Raw genomic sequence first — 22115 nt, forward strand, 5'->3', positions numbered from 1 at the left:
CCGGTCGCCTTTCGAATGTCTCGGGAGACTCTACAGAGTACAAACAACAGCTTGCAGGTTGGCTGCGCCGCAGGCTTGTGATATTGCCTGTGGATGGTCTTGATGGGAGAACTTGTCGGGAGATGCGTGAAGCATGTTTGCCATGATCAGACCTTGTCCCTCATGCTCCTCCATCGACGCAAGCACCGTTGCACCTATTCCAACAACATGTGCGAGTCCGTCGGCCCCATCACCGTCAGCATCTAAAGTATCGCTTCTCAACCCATCGCTGTTCCTGATCAGCCAGGATGTTGCAAACGACGACGGTGATCTCTGGAAAGACAGTCACAAGTCTGTGCAACCCCAGCCGTCCGGCCGAGTAGGTGGCCAAAACGATCTTATCCAAGGCCACCCCGTGGTCGACCAAGACTTGCACTGCCATTAGAGCGGCGCCGCCGCTCGCCATTTGCGTGTCGAGCAGCAAAACGCTTTCGTGCTCGTGGATGTCGTCCGGCAGCCGCAAGTAATGAAGCTCCGGCTCGCCCGTAGAATGATCGGACTGGATCAGAAGTCGTCCGGTTCGACAGTCCGGGATCGTCTTCCGAAGCGCCGACTCGAACGCCGAGCCGCCCCGAAGGACGATGACGGCACTTACTTCTCCCGATGGCTTGAGCCCTTCGAACTTGTATCCCTGCGGCGTCTCAATCGTCGTACGGGCGAAGTGCACCTTGTTGAGCGCCCTATGCAACTGTCAGCGTGCCCCAGTTCGTCGCCGCCATACCGGGACGTAGCCTACTGTTCCACGATGAGGGCGGCGAGCCGATCAAAGTAGAAAATGAAATCCTCCGCCGATGTGTCGATGTTTTGGAGGATTGTGTTCATGAACTTGAGCTGAGGCGTGTCGTCAAGAAGCACGACGCGGTCGGAGAGCGGCTGCTCCTTGCATGCCGCCTCGAGACGCGACAAGGCCTCGCGGTGGTGGGTGGACTTTTCGAACAACTTCCTCTCGATGAACTGAACCATCATGTCTTCGAGTCGAGGGTTAGCGAACGCGAGGCCGGGAGGCGGGGGGCTCGACTTACCCAAGGCCACCTGATTCTCAATACCGCGTGGAACGATCAAGTCAGCCACCTTTCTCTGTGGTTCTACGAACTGTCCATCACAAGGATCCCGGATGTCAGCGCTGAATTGCGGGTCTGTGCTGCCATGCACCGGGCTGCGAGGCAGGGGGTTCGCGTCGCCCTACCTTTTCGAAATTAGGTTTCACGAATCCAAACCACTGCTTGATGCACCCTTCAATGTCACGCCCACGCTCACGGACGTCGCGGACGACTGCATGGAAACTCATCAGCAACGTGGCTCCCCCATTCACAGGGTACGGTATGAGACGAATCCACTCACTTCTCCGTGCGAGGCAAGTATCGGCATCAGCCTCGCAGTATATCTATACCGAATCGAGTCAATCTCCTGCTTCCCAGGAGGAGGAACCTGCCGGAAGCAACGTACTCCCATGTCGAGGAGACTGACGACGCGAGGGTCGTACAGGGCAAATATTCCTTCGAGAATGAGCACGTGCGGTGAATAGATGGAGGTGGTGTGTTCGAGGCGTTGGTGCTTCGCGAACGAGTATACCGGAATCTCTGCTCGCTTCCTAGCAGACGGACGGCAGATTAACTCGTGTGCATGATTGCGGGACAGGCGACCAGAGGAGGTCAGTACCCAGCTTTGAGGTCCCGCAAGCGGTCGACGAGGACATCAAAGTCGATTGCCTAGGGTCCGAAACTTGAGCCTCCGCATCACCGTCCAGGACATCCGCACACTGTTGCGTCAAGGGAAGCTCGAACCTCGGGAGAGTCGAAATCGTACTCGTTGGCAAACGCGAGCCTCGATTGCTCTGGTGTCAGCGTCTTGTAGAATGAATCCTGGTCAGCCAGGGTTAGCCCGTTGCGCCAGCGTCTTTGCATCCGTCATCTTCATCTTCATCCAGTTCCAGATCCAGAAGTGTCTGCAGGTTGCTAGCTTTTCATACCATGGAGAGAATCACAACCCATGGCAAGTTGAGCTTTTTGACTATCGCCTGGGAGAGCGTCGACTTGCCAGAGCCCGAGCTCCCGGCCACGGCGATGATGCTGACATCCGCCCAAGGTGGTGAGTAATATGCCCTCTTCTGAACCGTGACATGACTCTCGAGCAAAGACATTTTGCTTTCCTCGGCAGCGGACGATGTCCAGGCAAGTTCTGTTTTCTGTTTTGCCCCGTGCCGTCTTTTTTCGTCTCCTTCGAAGAAATCGCGGTGGAGGGCAAGCTGCAGGCGTTGATCCACCCGCGTTCCAACGTCCCGTCCCGACCCAGGACTTCACGAGAATGACAATCCCATCCAGATCCAACACGGAGCGAGGGCAACACGAGAAAAGGGAATTTCCAGCAGACTGAGGGAATCGAGTTGATTGAGGCCTTGGAGATGGACCGATGTGCCGGCTACAATTCTTCCTCCCATTGTCCAGGAAGCACCGCTGTACCTCGGCTAGGTAACCAGCTGGCGGATGCGGCCGTACTTGCTCGAACATGCACTGTGCTGTATATGTACGATATGTCCACTGTTGGTACGCGGTACAAGTAAGTACTTGTACTTATGGAGTACAGTGTACGGAGTTGAATTATTGCACTGTGGGTTTACCGCAAGTATTTAAGTGCTAGCATTTTTGACTCCCCAGTCATTTTCACTACCTGAATACTCCGTCTACTGTACGACAATGGACCATACAATCCGATATGCTTTCCAACTTATGTCTCACGAATTATAGGACAAAAATTTAGAGTTGCCGTAGTATTATAGGTCATGAGACAATAAATAAGTACATTATATTGAGACGATAGGCTGCGAGGTGCACCATGCAGATTTGCCGTGGGGGATAGTAATAACAATAAATATGCTGTCCGTTTTCGCACTATGCTGCTTAGTAACAATTTCAATCTCGGTTAGCTGGGTCATGTAGAGTGGAGTAGTGCACATACGGGCACTGCAAAAACAAATCTGCCACTCTAATGGGACACAGCTACCTTCTTCTTCCTTATTCTTCTCTCCAACATACCTCTTCAACTATCTGCTCCAACCTGGTGCATCGAACTTCATCCCAAGAACTCTCTGCACGAGCGCCACGTCCCAAATATAGGTTGATACGTGCCCCCCAGCATTGCTACGACAGCTTTGCTTCCACATGTCGCCTCCCGATGTGCTGGACTGATAATTCGGCCCAACCTGGCTGCCGTTACGCATATCAAATTGTCCAGTCCCAACATTGATTACGCTTGCAATTGCAACAAGGTTTCTGCTCTGCCGTGCCCCTGCGATCGAAACTCTTATTCATCATGGTATGTCATGCGCACGCGCAATGTATGCAATACAGTATGGTGGTGAGCGGCCACTGACGGCCCACATCTAGACGTCCACGGCATCGACGGCAACGCCCGCGAAACATTCTTTCGAGAGACGGGTCGAAGAGGTTAAATCTCCGAAAAGGTATGCTCTATTTCTTCTCGTTTACCCTTCCCACCTTTGGCTTTTCCAAGGTTTCATGATGATTATTCTATCAATGGGAATCTCTCCTAGCAATCCCATGCGGAGAAACGATATTTATCCAGTCTGAACAACCTGCCTACCACTTCTATGCTGAATGCACTGAAATCGTATTTGGCGTCCGCCTTGCTAACGATTTTCAAGTGATATCAACGCCCTGATATTGGATTACCTGACAATGGAAGGCTATCCCAACGCGGCCGCCAAGTTTTCCAGAGAAGCCAACCTCCAACCCCAGCAGGATGAAACTTCGATCCGTGCTAGGCAGGAGATTCAAAGCTTCATACACAGCGGGGACATTCAAGCTGCCATCGAGACCCTTAACGAACTGGACCCTCAGGTATGTCTTGTTCCAAGCTTCGCTCGTGTTCTTGGGTGCTTTTCTTTCATGATTAAATTCCGAGTTTTACATGCACCACGCATAGTGCCAGCTTGCTGGCCAGTGATGAGAAACACCACTTTTTTATGACTTCCCTTGTACCTCCAATTAAACCCATGGCGCTCGTTTCTTTGCCCGATCGATTTACTAACTGCGCGCAAAGATATTGGATGACGACGAAGCGCTTCACTTTTCGTTGCTGCGTCTTCAGCTCGTTGAGCTCATCCGTTCAAGCAGTGCATCTGGCGATGATATCGGCCCCGCCCTGAAGTTTGCCACGGATCAGCTCGGCCCTCGTGCTCCGGGAAACCCGCACTTTTTGGCAGAGCTGGAAAGGACGATGGCGTTACTATTGTTCCCTCCAGACAAGCTGGAACCACAGCTCGCTTCCCTGTTGGATCCGGACTTGCGTCGTGATGCGGCCGACAGCGTAAATCGGGCCATCCTTGCGAAGCAGTCGGCAAGACGCGAGGCCGCCATTCGTCACCTTGTGCGGATGCGAGCCTGGGCCGAGAACACGGCTCGAGACAAGGGGTTGGGACTCCCCGACCGTTTGGATATTGGCCTCCGAGGTGACGAGCCTGATGGCCAAAGCGGACGCTTGTTCGGCGTCGAGAATGGGCATGAACCTATGGTGACGAACTGAAGCAAGAACGGCCTGAGAAGGTTGTGTGACGAGCAATATGATGGGTACGGTAGACATGAGGCGTTACGGTTGCATTTCAACAGCGGAGATGCGGTTATGAGATACCTTACGATTAGCGAATGTTATGTGTTTGGCGTTGTACAAGGCAACGCTTGTCAGTTCAACGACGGACAAGTCTTGAATGAACGATGCGAGCTTTTTCGTGCTTGCCCGTCCGTGCGCCCGTGGGCATGCAAATTGAGAGCTGCAACACTGAAGGAAACTTGACACAAAACCACAGCATCTTGTTGATTAATATTACGCGCAAGTTGCTATTACTTTGTCCGAATATGCTTGAGCTTTCCGGGAGTGTAGGTGAAGTTGTTGGCATAAGCCTTGGGGGTAAACTTGCGCGAATTGGGCTCCTGAACGAAGTACTCGTAGCCCTGCTTCTCGGCAAAGTGGATGGCATCCTCCTTGCTGCTGAAATTCATGTGCGTCCCTTGCATGACGTCCCCTGAGGATTGCCAGCCCATCAGAGGATTTTCCCATCGGTGACCCTTGGGCAGAATATCCCAGTCCATGCGCCAGTGGAGCCCTCTGAAGAGGCCAGACTGGGTGGCGGGCTTTGCCTCTTTGTAGATGCTGAAACGTACGTGTTAGTATGGCGAGAAAATGATGGCGCAACGGGGACGGGGCAAAACTGACCGGACCGTCCGAGCCTGTAGTTCCATCGGAGCACCGGATATGAAGCCTGCCGGCAGTGTTTTCTCGCTGCCGTCTTGTACTGACTTTGGTAGCGGGGTGAATGTCCTTGCAGTACCATTAGCCTCTGACATTCGAAGAGATGGTCAAGATGTCTGGCGTACGAGGTCGCCTTGTCAGCAGGAATACTGTAATCTGGCTGGTTATGGCCTGGCGTTGTCAAGGCATCGCTGGCCGGCTTCGCCACATCGCTTTGGAATCGTCGGGGGACCGCGGAGGCAAGGACTGGAAAAGGAGTGGCATTTCGGAGTAGCCTTCTGGCGCACTGCACTCGGAGGGTCGCCATGATGCTAACGTCTCTGTTGGCGATGCTATTGTCTGCATAGGCTGGATGGTCCTGGAGGTTAAATGTGGTGGTGTTGCTCGATGATTATGGAGCTTGTGGATGGGGCGTGCTGATTGGCCAATGCGAAGCGACATTTTACCGAAGCCAGTTGGTTTTCCGAAAGAACCTCATCGCGGCTGGTCATCTTCCAATTAATCGACTACGTACTTTAAAGCCTGCCGCTGAGCGTCCGTTAGAACATCGACGAGATCGCCGTCGCACTTTTCTGTTTCGCAGGTTCATTATCAAATAATCGAACCATGAGTTTCGTCACTCGCCGAGCGCTCTCGACGCTCATCCCCCCCAAGGTTCGTTCCGAGATTCGCCGGAATTCGTGGAGGCCGCTGCCGACCTTTAGTTACTGACATTTTCTGAATCAGGTTGCCTCGCCCAAGGTATGACGCGCAGATTATTCGATTACTTTTTCGATTTCCCCTTTCTCCCCATCGTTTGCTGCTTTGGGATGCGGCATGGAGCTGGATCGGAATTGCCGACGGACAAAACTCGCAACAGACAATATTGAACTCGCAGAACATGAACGGCTGATGACCCGTGGTTCATAGGCGATTGGCGGTGCCCCAGATGCTCTGCGAATGCAGCGTGTCGTCAGTTTCTACGAGAAGCTCCCCCGAGGTGCCGCTCCGGAAATAAAGGCCAAAGGCCTCCTCGGCCGATATCAGGCACGATACTTTGGCAAGAAGACCTCTGTCCAGCGTACGTCATGCTCCGCGATTGCGTCGGTATAACGTGGTTACTGAAGGCCGGTTTTACAGCCATCATTCACGCGCTTGTGTTCCTGATCGGAATTGGTTATGCTCAGAACTACTACTACCACCTGCGTGAGGATCCCCGATTTCCGCTGCGATACAGTTGCACCGGAATCACTGACGCGTCTCTTTCGAATTAGGCCACCACAAGAACAATGCCCACTAAAGCACGAGGATCTGGGTCTGGCTTGTTGTTAGGCAGTGGCAGAAGTCTGTATAAATGCTAAGCCTCTAGGCGGGTTGCCTCGCACACGCACCCCACAGACCAAGTTGTACGTTGGGTTCGAGTGCATGGACGTCGTCTCCCGTGATTCAATTTACCACGCGCTGTACTACCCGTGCCGACGAAAATCTTGTCTTTCCATCTCTCGTACCATTCATGGCCATTGTGCCATGTATATTCCGACTGGAAACGGGAGATTGTGTGTCTGGCTAGAAGTGACGACGACCACGTGAACGATAGACATACCAGGGGCCGGAACGTATGGCATCGACGGGTGTTTTCAGACGATGGCTGCGTGATACCCTCTCGATGTAGCGTGGGGGTTTGTTGGCAGCGAACAACGCTCATTGTTCCTTGTATGATGAATGTACGCATCTTCGCCAGCTCGGGAGTTTCAGGAACCACTGCGGAGTACGGGGGGGGGGGGGGGGGGTGATACTGATTGTGCGCATTGTACGGAGGGCGTTGGAGCTATTGGCGATGCACGCCCATGCATTCCTTCGTTCTCGACGCAGCGATATTCCATGCCTGCCGCCGTGCTGCTTTGAAGTTTGATACGGAAATGAAAGTAATCCCTTCGGTTTACCAGATATTAATACCGTACAGGTTCATGTACAGGTTCATGGGCATGCAGTCGCCGAAGCAATTCCAGGCCAGATAGCCCGCATTATTACCACGAACAGCACTTTACCCGGAGCACGCCGTAAGACTAGGGGCCACAGCACTGTAGATTGCTTTTTATGGTGCATGCAGAGGCTCGTCCTCGGCGGCTTAGCGGGCTCGCATTCACTGCATTCACTGCAATGACCCCACCATCCCCCTGTAAGGAGTGCGCTAGGCCGGAACCATGGGATTGCACGTCCGAAAATCAGGTCCCGGCCGTCTCACCCACCCACTCACTAGTCCTGAACTTGCAGCAGGGTAGCAGCATCAAACCTCCAAGGTTGAACTTTGATTCTTCGTTCCTCAACCCCATACCCACGGTCACGCACAGCGACTGACTCCCGCGACTCTCACCCCCCCCTCCCTCCCCCCCCTCTCCTCAGACGTCAGCCGCCGAGACGTAATTTCACCTTGAGGCTGCGTGCCTGGAGAGCGCACGATATTCCGGCCGACAGCGATCGAGTCACGGTGTCCATCGCCGTCCTCCAGCGGTCTCTAGCCGTCGCGATCACTGTCACGGCGACCACGAGTCCCGAAGCCAAGTCTCCCACCGCTGCCCAAAGATCGACGCGGCGACGATTCTTCCCTCTGTTGCCACGAAGCGAAGACGATCTCCATCTCGGACCGTCGCGAACCCCCCCCCGAAGCCTGTGTAACGACGACGAAGCGGTGCATCATTGGGGGTTCTCACGCTGCTGGCCATCCCATCATCATCGCACGACAAGCGGCATCCGCCTGGCACGACAACCGGATGATGGCAACAGGTGCCTCAGCCGACGAGCTTGCTGATGTTTCTGCCGCACCTGATTCCCGGCTCGTGAGTCCTCCTCCCAGTCTCCAAGCATGCATACCCCCCCCCACTCTCCGCGGCGCGCTCTCCGTCGCCTGCATCGGGTGCCTTCGAGAAAGGATGCTGACGCAGCTTGCCCTTTCCTTGCACAGTCCGACGCAGCTCAGCATGCCGCTCTTCAAGAGCCGAATGTAAATGGCAACCCGGCGGCTGCTGTCGACGACATTGAAAACAAGCGCATCACGAGTGTCGAGGAGCAAGAAAAATCTGCCGATGCCAGCCTGAGCGGCGGTTCGGATACGGACGCCTCGCGCACCGACTGGGCAAGGCTAAAGGACGACGACAAAGGCCACGGCCGGACCGGCGGCGTTGCCAAGAAGCCTGCCACGTTCAAGGCCGTCTCGGTGAACAAGACGTTTCTCGCCTCCAAGTCGAGCCCGAGCAGCAATGCCCCCAAGTCGACCGACAGGCCCGCCGCAGGCTCGAGCACTCCGCCACCCGGATCGTCGACCCTGTCGGCTTCACGCCCCCGGCTCGTCGTAAAAGCCGGAAACGCTGGCCGAGATTCCGCCCCCCGTTTCTCCTCCGTGGTCAACGGTGGGAAGCCGGCATCCGCCCCGGACCCCAGCGTTGTTTGGAACAAGAACCGGCGTATGTTTCACCATGTGCCCTGGGTCGTGCCCGTCGACCGTCATGTGAATGACGACTAACACTGGCTTGCTTAGCGCCCGAACCAAAGAAATTTACAGATGAAGAGCTTAAGAAGTATGGAATTCATATGGCTAGTCGCCTCAATGAAGAAGATGCGCAGGGACAGAACAAATGGGCCGATATCGACGACGACGACGACGACTGGGCACCGGATGCCATCACCTGGGGTGATGGCACCAAAACGACGCTTCCACACCTCGATGAGCAGTTGACGCCGATTCCCGACACCGCTCCCGTCGCACCCAAACCCCAATCGGTGGAGAAGCCCAAGTCTCCAGCTCCTCCTGCGTCGGCTGCTTCTCCCCTGCCGAAGCCAAGCAGCAGCTTCACCTCGGGCAAGGGGCTCATACTGAAGCCTGCTTCGCAGGAGAAGCCAGCTCTCGTGGCCAAGCCGGCTCCGCCACCGGCGGCCGCGAAGTCTCCTTGGGCCGTACTGCCTCCCGTCGACAGGGCATCGCCCGCCTCGGCAGACGCGGCAAACCTTGCTCGTGGACCCGTCAAAGGCGCGACCACGCAGCTCAAGGAGATTGCCGCCGACGATTTCAACCGGTCATCTTGGAGAGATGGCCAAAGCCACGGTGCCAGAGAGCTGTATAACTCACACTCCGGACGCTATGAGCCTGTTTCTGACCGGCGCGCCTCCGTACGAATCGATCCATACGCCAAGCAGCCGGCGCTGCTGCAGCGCACGCATACGGTGCCCGCAGATCGCCCGGCCGAACCGTCCAGCGCGTTCCAAACATCCCGAACGTCGCATGACGTACCTTTTGCGCGCCGTCGCGGCTCATCCAACGTGAGCGGCGGCAGCGGATCATACGCCCAGCGCATGGGCAAGGGCAGCGACGGTTCCATGCAATCGCCCTTCGACTCGCTCAACACCCGAAGGGCATCTCTCACGGGTTCAACCGGGAGCTCCGTCGCTCCGGGACATCCTCCCGCCACCTCCCAGTCGCAGCCTACGAACCAAGGGTGGGCGCCAATGTCTCCCACGGGCGCCGGCGCTGCGGTACCGCAGAACGAGTCGACATCCTTGGATGGAAATACGGAATCGACAGCACCCGTGCAGCCGGCGATGGTTGACGAGGTCGAATACCAGAAAAAGCTCATGCGCGAACGCGTGGAGCTCGCCAGAAAACGACGCCAAGAAGAGGAGGTGCGTGAGGAGGCAGCGAAGAGGGAGCGTATCCAGAAGAAGCTGGATGCTCTGGGCCCCCCGCCGGACAAGAAGAGCGACAAAAGGTTGCTCTCGAAGGACGATGACCCGAGGCCGACACAGATCCAGCAGCGGCAGCAGCCCACCGTCGCGCGACCACCGAGCCAGCTGTCTGGCGAAGAACGAAGCAAACCTGGCGTGGATTCGAATACGAAAAAGTCCACGGGACAGGATGCACCGGCGGCCACCGATGCCATCTCGAAATCGCCCAAGGTTGAAACCGGAACACCCGCCGGCCCGGACCCCGGCCGTCCTCGTGGGCAGGAAGTGAAGCGTGCCGACCCATGGGCGGCCGGCCAGGGACCGCGCCCAGAAAGATTCACCTCCTGGGCTGCGGGAGCCTCGCCGCCGCTGCGGAATGTTTGGGGTTCTCCTGATAACGACCGTGGCCTCGGGAATGGCACTTTCGATTCCGACCTCGGCTTGGTTCCTGGGGCCACCGTGACGTCGGCACCCGGCCACAAGGGCCCTGCACCCATCGCTCCGCCGAACAATAGACGGGCGCCCTCGAATGGACCGGCGCAGATGCAGATGCAGGCGCAGACGCAGGCGCCAATCGGTCCTCACGGTTCACGCTATGCTGCCACGGGCTCGGAGCTGGCGAGCAAATGGGTCGCCGCCGTTGTCGACAACGATAAGAAGATGGCTGCCGCGCGGTTGGCCGAGAGGGCGGGCCGGGATCGTCAGCTGGCCGAGCAAGGCATGCCCCTGGAGGATGTCCAACCCTCGATCAAGGATACTTGGCGGCCCGTTCATCTCCCAGGGGATGGCACGAGGCGAACTGCGGCCGCTGTCGAGGTTCACTCGCACCAACCTCGCTCCTGGAAAGCACCGGAGGAGAAGTTCGCCAGCGGCAGAGCGCCGGTTGAGGAAGCCCCTCCGTCCGCAAACTCCGGCGTCATTGGCTCCGGCAAGAGCCTGATGCTTCCCCAGGCCGGCTCGGGGGCGCCCTCTCAATCCCGACCCTCGAGATTCTTCCCCAGCAAGGACGGCCGACAGGAGACGGGCGCCGCTGCGGAACCCACGCGTCCGGCCTCGCCATCGCCCCCCCCGCCTACCATGGAAGGGCACCCGGCCTACGAAGGCAACGTGGCGAACCCTCATGTTTCCTTCCCGAAGCCGCAGCCGGTGGTGAAGCTCCCCCCTGCGGCAAGGGGATCCCAAGCACCACCGCAGCATGCCGCTCCCGTGGGATGGTCGCCTCGCTATGCCGGAAAGGACTCTGCTCGGGTCCCCCCCGTCCACGGACAGGCTCCTTATCCAGAGGGTGACACCCCCCGAGGGTCGTGGCAAGACAGGTTCGACAATCTTCTCAACAGGGTGGGAAAGGCTGGCATGTCGAAACAGATAGGCGTCGATGCCGCAAGCAGGAGCATGCTGGACCATGTCACGCACGATGACCTTGCCACCGTGTCGTTGCCTAATGCGATCCCGGGCACACGCGCCGCCGCCAATCATCAGCACTCCGTCTCGAAGCCAATGGCAGAGGAATGCTTCGAGGAGCAGGAGATGGGGTCGCTGCCCCAGATTCGACTTCCGCACAGAGCGCCGGAGGCCGCGTGGCAGCCTGCTGTCGCCCAAGCGAAGTCCCTTCCGAAGCGATTTCATGTCCAGGCGTCCATCATGGAACCTTTTTACATTGGATCGGAAGTTGGCGGTGGCAATGCCGTGAGAATCCTGTTTCCCGGCATGGCTGACGCCAGAATCGTGACAGCCCCCCACTCCACGGCTCGAGGAAACCGAGGGGGACACGGCAGACCCTCGCCGCGACATCGACCTTCCGGCCAAGGATCACGAGGACCGAAGCGGGAGTCGACTTCTCACTACAACGGCGGCGAAGCCGGCTCAGGCAGCAGTGCAAGCCGTGGTGGTCAAGGTTCCTACCGGCCCAGAGGCTCGGATGGCTGGAACCGAACGGCGCATGCTCCGCCAAATGCGCTTCCTTCGCTGTCACTATAGATTCGCATGCCTCACACGATCCGATGCCGTTCGGACATTGGTGCCCCCCGTTCGAATCTACAGCTGCTCCTGACCGAAACCACAAGACAGCTTTCTACGGTACGATAATATGCTTCCCCTGTGGCCGGGACTCGGGTCGATAGAACTTTACGAAGCCCGCTGCATGTTGGATGCATGGGTGTTAGCCCTCCTGGCCTCGTTCAGAGGCCTGAGACGGCGTGTACGACTTTAGTTTGGGCGTGCGGGTACATGTTTTGCAGGGCGGTATTCGGCACTGTCAGGCAGACCCCATTGTCGGCCATTGTCAGCCGTGCGTGTGCCTTGAAGAAGGCGAGCGTATCGCTGGCCTCTGTTTGTGGGTTCGCACAAGGCCGTGTGCGAGTAGCTTTAGGCAGGCAGATATCGACAATGAACTCGTGGTGTTTTTCTTTGCAGACGTTGAGCACCTTGACCATATCTCCAAATCATCTCCTTTGGCTTATGGGGCCCGTAGACGTTGGGAGACTTGACGTATTTCTGCGGGAGCATTGTCTGAGACGTGTTTACTTTGTTGTTCGGAAAGTATCATCAGGGGCAAAACTCAATATATCTCGCCACCCCCGTGCAGAATCGACCAGTCAAACCAACCCACCTCACTCGGTACCATGTTGTGCTGGGTAGTCCTGGGGCGAGAAAATGCCCCAGGGAGCATTGTGTGAGGCCAATTGGGATTGGATTTTGGCTGATACTAATATTCTACAAAACCGTGGTTTGCTATCAAAGATTGCGCCCACCAGTCGAAGGCGACATGATTGCCGCAAATGCGTATGCTCCGCAGGCGCATGTTCCATCTCCAAGGCATCCATTCGAAAGTTGCCGCACCCAAACGCCAGAGATGGAATCATCCAAACCAGCAAGACTCTTCGATGAGGTACCTAGTCCGGTCGCTAAACTGTCCTTCATTCATGTGTTTTTTGTTCGTGATTCTTTCCAGGCTACAAAATGCCATCAATACGATGACCGTGTCTACCTCAAAACTCTTCGACTGCGCAGTTGGGATGCAGGACGTAGATAACATTTGTCGGAAGGGACGATGCAGTTTCAGCGTCAAGACCCTCTCCTCTGAGGGCCATGAGAATGTTGTCCTGTGACTCTCATGTCAGTATTCATCCTACCGGGACAAGGGGGGGAGATACGACGAGAGACGAACCTTGACCATCTTCTTGAGGACCATGCTGGCGAGAGCTTTCTCGGCATGGTAACCGTCTTCATCCTCCAGCTCATTCTCTTGTTGCTCCAGATACCAGCTCAAGAGCTCATCACCTTTCACCCCATCGCCGCTTCCACTCTCGCCGTCGTTGATGTGCTGAACAAACATGTTGACCATTTTGACGTATTTGTCGTATGAGATGGTGTGCTTCCCCCTGGTTTCGCCAGCGGGCTGTAGTCCTTCCTCGCTGGCAGCGACTTCGTTGTCGGGTCCCCGAGAAGCGGCGTCGGCGGCTCGACGCAATGAGTCGCCATCTTGCGGCTCCTCCTCCTCGTCAATGACTTCAACGTCATCATGCTCGACGGATATGATGCTTTGCCGGAGAAGGTCGTATGCCTCGATTACCATTTCGGGGGCAATGTCATCAACGCAGTTGACCTTGGCGATGGCCTCGCTCAGGCGAATCATGCTTTCAAGTTGGCGGACGGTGATGCGGTACGAATTCTTGCCGACGCCTCCTTGAGCATCGTCTGCTCTCAGCTCCTTGTACTTCTCCACGAGCACCTCCTTTGCTTCCTTGGTGAACTCGGGTCGAAATGTGCGGGCGAAGCGAATATACCGCTGAAGCTGCTCCGTGCTGAACTCGGGGGTGACTGCCTCATCGCGCAGTTGATGAATGCCGACAATGTGCTCGGCAAGATGTCGATCTATCTGCTCGTTGCACTCGTCCAGAATGACGAAGAAGAGATCAAACCGGGACATGATGGGTGCCGACATGTTGATGTTGCTCCGCAGCGTCGTCTTGCGATTGTAGCGGCCGCCGACGGGGTTGGCGGCGGCAAGGATGCTCGTCCGCGCGTTGAGCGTGGCCTGTATGCCTGCCTTGGCGATGGAGATTGTTTGCTGTTCCATGGCTTCGTGAATGGCCACCTGATCGCCAATGTCCATCTTGTCGAACTCATCGATGGCGCATATACCGTTGTCGGCCAACATCAAAGCTCCGGCCTCTATCGTGAACTCGCCCGTCTCCTCGTCCTTCACGACGGCGGCGGTGAGACCGGCGGCAGAGGACGCCTTGCCGCTCGTGTAGACGGCTCGCGGCGCAAACGAGCAGACGTACTTGAGGAACTGCGACTTGGAGGTCGATGGGTCGCCGACGATGCAGATGTTGATATCGCCTCGCAGCTGCATACCCTCGGCCGTCTTCTTGTGGACGCCAGACATGAGCTGGAGAAGGATTCCCTTCTTGACGACCTCGTGACCGTAGACCATGGGGGCGATGGACTGCACCATTCGCGAGTATATGTGGTGACCGTGCACCATGGCTCTCAGATCTTCAATCTCGGAAGGGTTCAGGGAAGCGAGAATGGCGGCTTGGGCCTCCTCGACGGACTCGTCACCGTCGTTGGCGTTGCTCTGCGTCATGGCGTTCACGACGTCGGCCACACCACTGGCGGTCGATTGACCGTTCGTCGTCGTGTCCGTGACGACCATGCAGGCCAGGAATGCCAGTCGATACGTCAAGTCCCGAACGCCGAGGGCTTTGAGGCCAGTGACGGCACTGCCGCCGGCGTCGCCGCCTCGGGGAGCGGCGCGATCGTCCCGGACGGCAGACGGCCGCAGGCCCGGCAGGCCGAGCTGACTGACGTCGGGGACGACGATCAAGGCGCCGGTGAAGATGCACTTTTCGCCCGCCTTTGCGCGGTCAACGATCTCGCCTCGCAAGATGACATCTAGCGTTCGCGGCATGCTCCCCGTCGGGATCTCGGAGCTGTTTTCCTGGATGCGAACCTTTTGCCAATCGACAAAAGTGCTGTGACGAATGTCCAACTGCCAGGCCACCCGGTTCGAGCACGTCCGGTTGGGGCATTGCGTAGGCTCCGTGTATCGGAACGTCTGCTCGACGTTGGGGACGACGGCTCGGCACGACTCGCAGACAAAGGTGGCGATGGACAGCTCGGGTCGCACTTCCGACGTTCTCGTCACGGTGCCGGAGATGGAGAGGAGCTGTCCAATATTGGCCGCGCGCAGGCTGCGGACGCGGGAGACGAGAGGGAGGTTGTAAAACGCGATGGAGAAGAGCTTGTCGGTCTGCTGATGGCCGTTCCTTCGATGGGAAGAATCGCCACGGCTCGTGGAGCCGACTTGGCTGGCGCCCGAGGAAGTCCAGTTGCTCGAGGCTGTGGGCTGACGATGCTCGCGAAAGTACTGGGGCTCGTACTTGGCGATCATGTTATGGAGGGCCGCGGTGAGGAAGGGCTGGAATCGGTAATATTGGCGCATGACGCCATCGGCCAGACTGCCGTTCTCCCACGACGCAAGATGCTTGTAGTCGATGTAAAAGGTGGAGAGCTGCAGGCTACGCATTCCTTTGATCTGGGCAACGTAGTACTTGTCCGTCGTGGCGGCACTCGACGTCGGTGCGCCCGAGGAGAGAGGATCCTCGATGAAGCTGTTGACCCGAATTAGAATGCCACAGGCCCACAAGTGCGAGGCATGCGATCTAGGCTCACCTCTCGATAAATGCCTCAAAGTGCTCCTGGACGAGCGATCCGATCCTGTCCTCGACGCGGGGAATATTGGCAGCGTCGGGTATGCGTGAGCTCCTGGGGACTTGGTCATCGGCGAAGCCATCCCCTCCATCCTCGCTGGGCGCTCCAGGGTTCTCCGACGGCGGGCCGCGGGGCCGGGCTGAAGAGGAAGATGGGAATTCGAGAGGACGTTTCTGTGCTGCCGGAAGCATCGACGGCGCGTCCGACATCATGTAGCCGGCTTCGCTCGAGGCAGCCATGGCAAGAGTCGTATCCTCCTGACGACGCAACGGAAGGGAGACGGCTTTGAGCAGCTGACTTCCAAGGCCGTTTGTTTCTCGGCGAAGTGAGCGCTGGCGGATCGAAACGGTCAAGGAGGCGTGAGAGGATCGACACTGCTTCGTGCGCGAGCGAGGGCGAAAAGAACGGCGAGGGCGAAAAGGACGGTGAGGGCGATGATGATGACGAAATATTGTTCATTGAGGGGTTCACTAGCAAGCAGGCACTAGTTCCTCCTAGTGGACAGATTCTGGGCACGCGTCTCTGTCGCGTCTCGGCGCGTTCATGCCACGAAATTCTTTAATTGATTCGGCACCCGCCAGTGGGGCAAGTGTCATGCGATTACAGGCCAGGCCTACTGTACCGAGTGCTGTGAGTGCTGTAAGTACAGCGGATGGACTGGCAACGATTAGCTCCCAACTGATGATCTGCCCATCCATCCATCACACTCCAACATCTACCAAAGATATCGGCAAAGATTCGTCTTGTAAAATGCATCCATCTTTCATAATTCGTTGCATAGCCGTAGCCTCTGATGTACCGTCGTTTGCTTCCCAGGCATCCTCGCTAGTCAAGTAGTTGGCAGGACCTTGGACGCAACTGGACCGTTCCACGCTCGTGTGAAGTGATGTAAAGAACCCTGCAGGCCGCTGCTCCGAGAGTCTTGCCAGCTTGCGTTTTTGTTTTCTGCATGACCATAGCTGCCTACTAGGAAAGCAAACTGACCATGCAGGGGCATTTGTGTGGGAGTGCCGACACAGGTAGCATCGACGTACAGTTGGCGTGGCATGCTCATTGTGAATGCCTCGTGTTCCGCTCATGGCGCTTTCGGAGGCCACGCAAAGCCATATTTGGCCCGCATTCTTGCCGTGCTGATCGCTTCGTCGCCTATCGTCTCATGTGAGGCTTGACATCCCGAGTATCCCGTTACTTTTCCGAACTGTTCGTGTCGACTTGGTTGGGATATGAATGAATCTACCAGTATTGTCAGCAATCGCAAAGAGTTTGACCATTCGCGAGGTCTCAATACCTGCTCGGCTACTCCCAGCCACTCCTCGATGGCCCTCTGGTACGGGTCGGATGCCGAGTCGGAAACGGCGTCGTGGGACCAAACCTCCATCTTGTCGAAATGGGCAGTGAGGACCATGTTTTCCGTTGCCGGAGACTCGGCCTGTTCGTCCTCGTGTCCATTGTAGACTGGTTGTCTCTCGCCCTTACTGGCAGCCTCGCGTTCAACAATGGCGCCTCGATATCGCTCGGGAAGAAGCACCGTCTTGCTTTGAAGTTTTCTTCCACGAAAATACGCAGTTTTATTTGCACCTAGGAATGGTCAGCAGTCTGATGCAACAAATCGTCTGCTGGTACTGGACGAGGGATGGCGAGCCGGAAGTCACCTTCTGTTTCGTTTGGATTCCAAAATGACGCGACAGGGTCGACGGACCCTGTGTGATGGACACGGCATGGGAGCAAATTTGGTACTGCCTCAGATTTCTCGGCAGTGCGGTTATGCTTGATGGCGAGCATTGGGGACGACATGATTCCAGCGTGTTCTGACGCGTACAGAGGACAAGAAATGGTATGTGAATAAAGTGTAGCACAGCCTTTGAAGTACGGCGTACTTAGCAGGGGAGTCGATGTACCTCTGACTGGGATTCTTTCGAGAGTTGGTGCACTGTACGGAGTACGGACTAGTACTGTACTGTATTACTGCAAGTAAGTACATGTAAGTACAGTACGGAGTGCAAATCACACAGTCCCCCCCTCCCCCCCCCTGTACAAGGAGTGCCAGGCGTACCCCGTACTTGGTGATGGCCTCGATCACGAGCACGCCATCGGTCGATGGAGTACAAAACATGAATTCATTCTCATTCCCTAAAGGCCACATGTGCGACCATGGTTATTTGCAGATGGTCAGATCACATCGGCTAATCAGTAGGTGCGAGATGCCGAAATTACTGAGCAGCAGGCTAGTATCCGCAACGTGCAGTCAATGGGGACCGACCCTTCATGGTTGGTGCAGAGACCGATGCGCTCCACGGCAGACATGCCACGCCGCAGCAGTTCGTATTCTACACGCATACCCTGGAGAAAACGAGAGTTGCCATCGCTCCTAGACTCACAATAACGCCTCCCATTCGTCGGGTAGAAAACGAATGCCCAAAACAGGAGCCGCAAGAGACATGACGCCGTGGGCTCAACGGCGTCATGACAGGCCCACTGGCAGCCAAGCTTCACCATCCCCAAGTCCGGCTCGAGGCGGTAAAGACGGGAGGCTTCCATTGTATCCTCATGGGGTCCAGAACTCGCTTCTGCTTCAGCTTCTGCTTCTCCCTTTGCTCAATCAGCTTGTTCGGAATGACAATTTTGTGGTCGCTCTTGTGATAGACTTGCATCCGCATCGCCTGAAGCGTATGCTCGACGTCTTGTGTCGTCATGGCCAATGCCGTCGAAATAGCCTCAATCGTCACCTTGTCGTCTCGCTCGTTGTATCCCAGCAAAAAGTCGAGTATGTTTTCGGACCAGTACTGCCGGTAGCTGAGCAGGCCAAGATCCGACAGCGGCTTTTCCGGCGACCCAAGCCTGCCCTCGATCTTGGACAGCTCGTACGAGAACTGAATCAGCAGTCGGCCGTACCCCTTACGCTGGTACTGCGGCAGGGTGAGGATGCACGCCACGTTGTACGAGTCTGCGCTCTCCTTTTCCTTGGAAAAGTAGCCGACGACATGGCAACCCTTGTCGCTCCTTGTCGTCATGACGTAAAACAGAAACGGATCGACGTCGTAGTAGAGCGTCTTGTGGTCGAGAAACATCTTGGACAGGAGGCAAAGATTCCTGCACCACGTCCGTTGTCGACGACCGTCAATCTCGAAAAAGGACACGTAATCGTCCCTGTAGATCTCGTTGCCGGGCGGATGTTGCAGAGAGCACTTCTTTCGATGACGCGAGAAGGATATATCGTCGCCGTAGTAGCTCAAGCAGAACTCGCAGATGAAAATGACATCCTCCTGGCTAAACACCTCTGGGTACGGCGAGAAGTACCAAGGGAACAGGTCATGCTTTCCGAACTGGACTTTGGATATGTTTCGGATTCGCGATATTTCGGCGGGGTTCTGCGTCATGGAGCCCGACGTTCGAAGCTTCTCGATCTCGTCCTCGCGACTGAATGCCGCCTGGCCCTTCCGGCCTTCTCCGTCCTCCTCGTCGGCATCCCCCTCGTCGGGTCCGGCCGGTGTCGCGCTCGCCTCGACGCTCGTGCGGCCTTGAAGCTCACTGTCCGGTCCGGCGGAAGAGGATTTCTGCTGGGACTGCGATTCGACAAATTCTAATCGTCCTGGTCGTGAGTCACGCTTGCCATGAGGACGGGGGGGTTGGGGCGGGCGGCGTACCTGACCACGGATGAGGAGTCGTCGTCTCCGACTGGACCGACTGCTCACGTTTCCCCGGGCGCCTTTGCGTCTTTTTGGAGACTTGCGATTTCCTGGATTGTGACTGAAGCCTTTTATTTGCCTTGCTGTCTTTTGCCTTGTCCTTGTCCGGATTCGGCCATTCCACGTCCTGACTGAAGTCGATCCGCGCAACAGGGACCCATTCATCGAGTCGCTTGTTGAAGTTGTCAAAGTTGCAGTAAAATTGTTTGCCGCTTTTCGTTTCTTTGATGCTGAGAATCTCCGCTCGCCGGGGTTGACCGTCTTTCTCAACCCATGCGATGCTGCCGGTCGTCAACGTGTCGGGGGTGGCCGGGCCCTTTAAACGTGGCGCGTCGGAGCCGACGGTAGGCTCGCCGCTCGGCGTGTTGGCCGTCATGATGTGCGAAATGCGCACCACCCCGTAGGGTCACCGCAAGGCAGGAGGCGTTGAGCGTAGTTTGCAAAAATGTCGTGACGCAACCGAGGAGCCTGGCAGATGTTGCGTGACGAGGCGTTATCGCCACTCGGGGAGGAATAGCCTGAGCCTTATCGGTGCACATGTACATATTTTGCTGTGAACAAATACAGGAACATTAATTATCCGCCCCGATGACTCAAACAGCTCGTCCAGCGGTGCGGCGCGAGTACAGTACAGTAAGTACGGAGTACAAGTACAACTATTACTTGTACAAGCCAAGCACGTATTACAGGGGATAAGTATGCACATGTAAAGTACGTACATGTATCCGTAAGTACAGTACAGTACGGAGTACCTCCTGTATTTTTCGTACTCCGTACTGTACAATACTGTATTGAGTACCTAGTACTTGCAATTATTAATACAGGCAATACTCCGTACAGTGCATGGACTCGCTCAGGTCTCCGTACAAGCAATTACTTACACCTACATATTTGCACAAGCAGTTGGAGCGCATGCATTGCTAAAATTTCATAGTCCTCAACTCCATATTTTATGACCTCCTTTGGCGTGATAATCAGTTCACGAGTGCCAAACTCACATGCTGTAATCTCCCTCCTTGCGCGACGGCGATAGTACACACGCCTTCGGACCGCGGAAATGGTCGAGCTTTCTTCCAATTGGAAAAGGCTTCAATCTGCCATCAAGGCCGAAGGAGCCTCCAAGCGTCCGGAGGAGCAACGACCCGGCAACCCGGCGTCGCGTTCAGGCAAGACATCGAGGGCAACCACAGCCAAGGCAGCCGTTCGACCAGCTTCGGCTCGACCTCACAAAATCTGCAAAAATAGACGTACCAGTCGGCCGAGAATGGGTGGCGTCCAGAGCTCGAGCGTGGAATCAGGGCCCAAGGATGGCCCTTCACCATCCATCGCACTATGGACCTCGGACAAGGAGATTTCCACCGAGGCCTTGGCTGATGCGTACGGCCTGGGGATCAAAGACAATTCCATGCTTCTCGCTTCCCAGCAGGACAGAGTCAACCAAGGCTTGGGCGGTAGCCTGAGCTCGATTGGGAAGTATGTCGCGATAGACTGCGAAATGGTTGGCGTCGGCCCTGGAGGCCACGAATCCGTATTGGCGAGAGTCAGCATGGTGGATTTTCACGGCAGGCAAGTCTATGATTCGTTTGTGAAGCCGAGGGAGAAGGTGACGGACTGGAGGACGGCGGTGAGCGGAGTGTCGCAGAAGGAAATGAGATTCGCCCGAGACTTTGACGACGTGCAACAGGATGTTTTCAACGTCTTGAAGGACCGCATCGTGGTAGGCCACGACATCAAGCACGACCTGGATGCCTTGCAGCTCAGCCATCCTCTGAGAGACATCCGCGACACCGTCAAACACGCGACTTTCAGGAAGGTCGGAAATGGCAGGAAGCCGGCGTTGAAGACGCTTGCGAGGGAGCTTCTCGGCGTCGACATCCAGGACGGCTCTCACTCGAGCATAGAAGACGCCCGGGTCACCATGCTGCTGTTTCGCAGATACAAGCCCGGCTTTGACGTGGACCACGCCAATCGATACGCGCCGAAGCCTGCGACGAATAATAGCAAGCACGTTAGAAGGTCAAAAGACACCAAGACTCGGTAGTAGCTGCGCGGCGCGGGCTCGATGCCATTGTCCCTCGCGCCTGGTAGAGAACACGGCGATATGACGCATCAAAGTCTTTTGCATCATCGCTCGAGGGCGCTCTAACCGGATTCCGTTCCGTGTTGCTTTTCCCTATTTGTCCTGGTTATTCAACACGACGACCCGGGGTCTTGCACGCAGAGGCAAAGCAGAGTAAAAGTGCCTTGGGGCCGCCCGCCGCATGTGTTGCAAAACTGCTCTGGAACGACTCGGTGCCCGCCTTTGCCTAGTGTCACTTCAAGGGGTCCGATGCGCAACGTGCTCTGCGTGAGATTGATGCTGGGAAAGCCGGGGTGTCGCGCATCCGCCACCCGTTATGGATGTGGTGGACGTTGGCCGCGATGATGGCGGCAGCCAGCCTGTATTAGAAGCGTATCCTTTGGCACCTCACGACCCTATTCGTAGCAATACAATCCCGCTCAATCCTATGAATGTTACTAACATATAGTGGCAGAGCAGTGACGGCTTAATTGAAGGAACAATGGCTGCAGCAACGGGTTGGGACCAACAGCGTGTCAACAGCAATATGTGTCGTGGTTTCTGTTCTGCCCAAGGGCAAATGGAGACTGAAAGAACAAGCTGACTCAGCTGCCAAAACCTGTGCTTGAGCATATACTTACTTAAGTAAGTAA

General features: G+C 56.3%; 8 protein-coding genes across 8 annotated transcripts; 4 read left to right on the forward strand and 4 right to left on the reverse strand.

Moving 5' to 3' along the window:
• Window positions 1-235: 235 nt before the first annotated feature.
• DCS_03126 (uridine kinase) lies at window positions 236-2179 on the reverse strand (the record flags this gene model as incomplete). The annotated part of the gene is made up of 9 exons (XM_040800450.1): window positions 236-719; window positions 776-1007; window positions 1062-1131; window positions 1226-1311; window positions 1381-1423; window positions 1486-1630; window positions 1699-1748; window positions 1824-1901; window positions 2009-2179. 9 exons carry the CDS (start codon window positions 2177-2179, stop codon window positions 236-238), a joined length of 1359 nt encoding a protein of 452 aa, XP_040661333.1.
• Window positions 2180-3734: 1555 nt separating this feature from the next.
• On the forward strand, window positions 3735-4581 carry DCS_03127 (CTLH domain-containing protein; the record flags this gene model as incomplete). The annotated part of the gene is made up of 2 exons (XM_040800451.1): window positions 3735-3896; window positions 4099-4581. The coding sequence occupies 2 exons, from the start codon at window positions 3735-3737 to the stop codon at window positions 4579-4581; spliced, it is 645 nt and encodes a 214-aa protein (XP_040661334.1).
• Window positions 4582-4895: 314 nt separating this feature from the next.
• Window positions 4896-5611, reverse strand: DCS_03128 (uncharacterized protein; the record flags this gene model as incomplete). Its single annotated transcript, XM_040800452.1, has 3 exons — window positions 4896-5205; window positions 5269-5373; window positions 5430-5611. The coding sequence occupies 3 exons, from the start codon at window positions 5609-5611 to the stop codon at window positions 4896-4898; spliced, it is 597 nt and encodes a 198-aa protein (XP_040661335.1).
• Window positions 5612-5910: 299 nt separating this feature from the next.
• DCS_03129 (mitochondrial F1F0 ATP synthase subunit F Atp17) lies at window positions 5911-6557 on the forward strand (the record flags this gene model as incomplete). Its single annotated transcript, XM_040800453.1, has 4 exons — window positions 5911-5958; window positions 6031-6045; window positions 6214-6364; window positions 6424-6557. 4 exons carry the CDS (start codon window positions 5911-5913, stop codon window positions 6555-6557), a joined length of 348 nt encoding a protein of 115 aa, XP_040661336.1.
• Window positions 6558-8146: 1589 nt separating this feature from the next.
• On the forward strand, window positions 8147-12049 carry DCS_03130 (uncharacterized protein; the record flags this gene model as incomplete). The annotated part of the gene is made up of 3 exons (XM_040800454.1): window positions 8147-8744; window positions 8819-11685; window positions 11732-12049. 3 exons carry the CDS (start codon window positions 8147-8149, stop codon window positions 12047-12049), a joined length of 3783 nt encoding a protein of 1260 aa, XP_040661337.1.
• A 937-nt stretch (window positions 12050-12986) lies between these two features.
• DCS_03131 (DNA replication licensing factor mcm6) lies at window positions 12987-17511 on the reverse strand (the record flags this gene model as incomplete). The annotated part of the gene is made up of 7 exons (XM_040800455.1): window positions 12987-13100; window positions 13166-15617; window positions 15679-16049; window positions 16752-16863; window positions 16907-16950; window positions 17006-17295; window positions 17370-17511. The coding sequence occupies 7 exons, from the start codon at window positions 17509-17511 to the stop codon at window positions 12987-12989; spliced, it is 3525 nt and encodes a 1174-aa protein (XP_040661338.1).
• Window positions 17512-18206: 695 nt separating this feature from the next.
• Window positions 18207-19779, reverse strand: DCS_03132 (histone acetyltransferase ESA1; the record flags this gene model as incomplete). Its single annotated transcript, XM_040800456.1, has 2 exons — window positions 18207-19306; window positions 19362-19779. 2 exons carry the CDS (start codon window positions 19777-19779, stop codon window positions 18207-18209), a joined length of 1518 nt encoding a protein of 505 aa, XP_040661339.1.
• A 681-nt stretch (window positions 19780-20460) lies between these two features.
• DCS_03133 (RNA exonuclease 4) lies at window positions 20461-21444 on the forward strand (the record flags this gene model as incomplete). Its single annotated transcript, XM_040800457.1, has 1 exon — window positions 20461-21444. The coding sequence occupies one exon, from the start codon at window positions 20461-20463 to the stop codon at window positions 21442-21444; it is 984 nt and encodes a 327-aa protein (XP_040661340.1).
• Between the last annotated feature and the right edge of the window lie 671 nt (window positions 21445-22115).

This window comes from Drechmeria coniospora, chromosome 01 (genome assembly GCF_001625195.1).
Source record: "Drechmeria coniospora strain ARSEF 6962 chromosome 01, whole genome shotgun sequence".
Taxonomy (NCBI): Eukaryota; Fungi; Ascomycota; class Sordariomycetes; order Hypocreales; family Ophiocordycipitaceae; genus Drechmeria; species Drechmeria coniospora.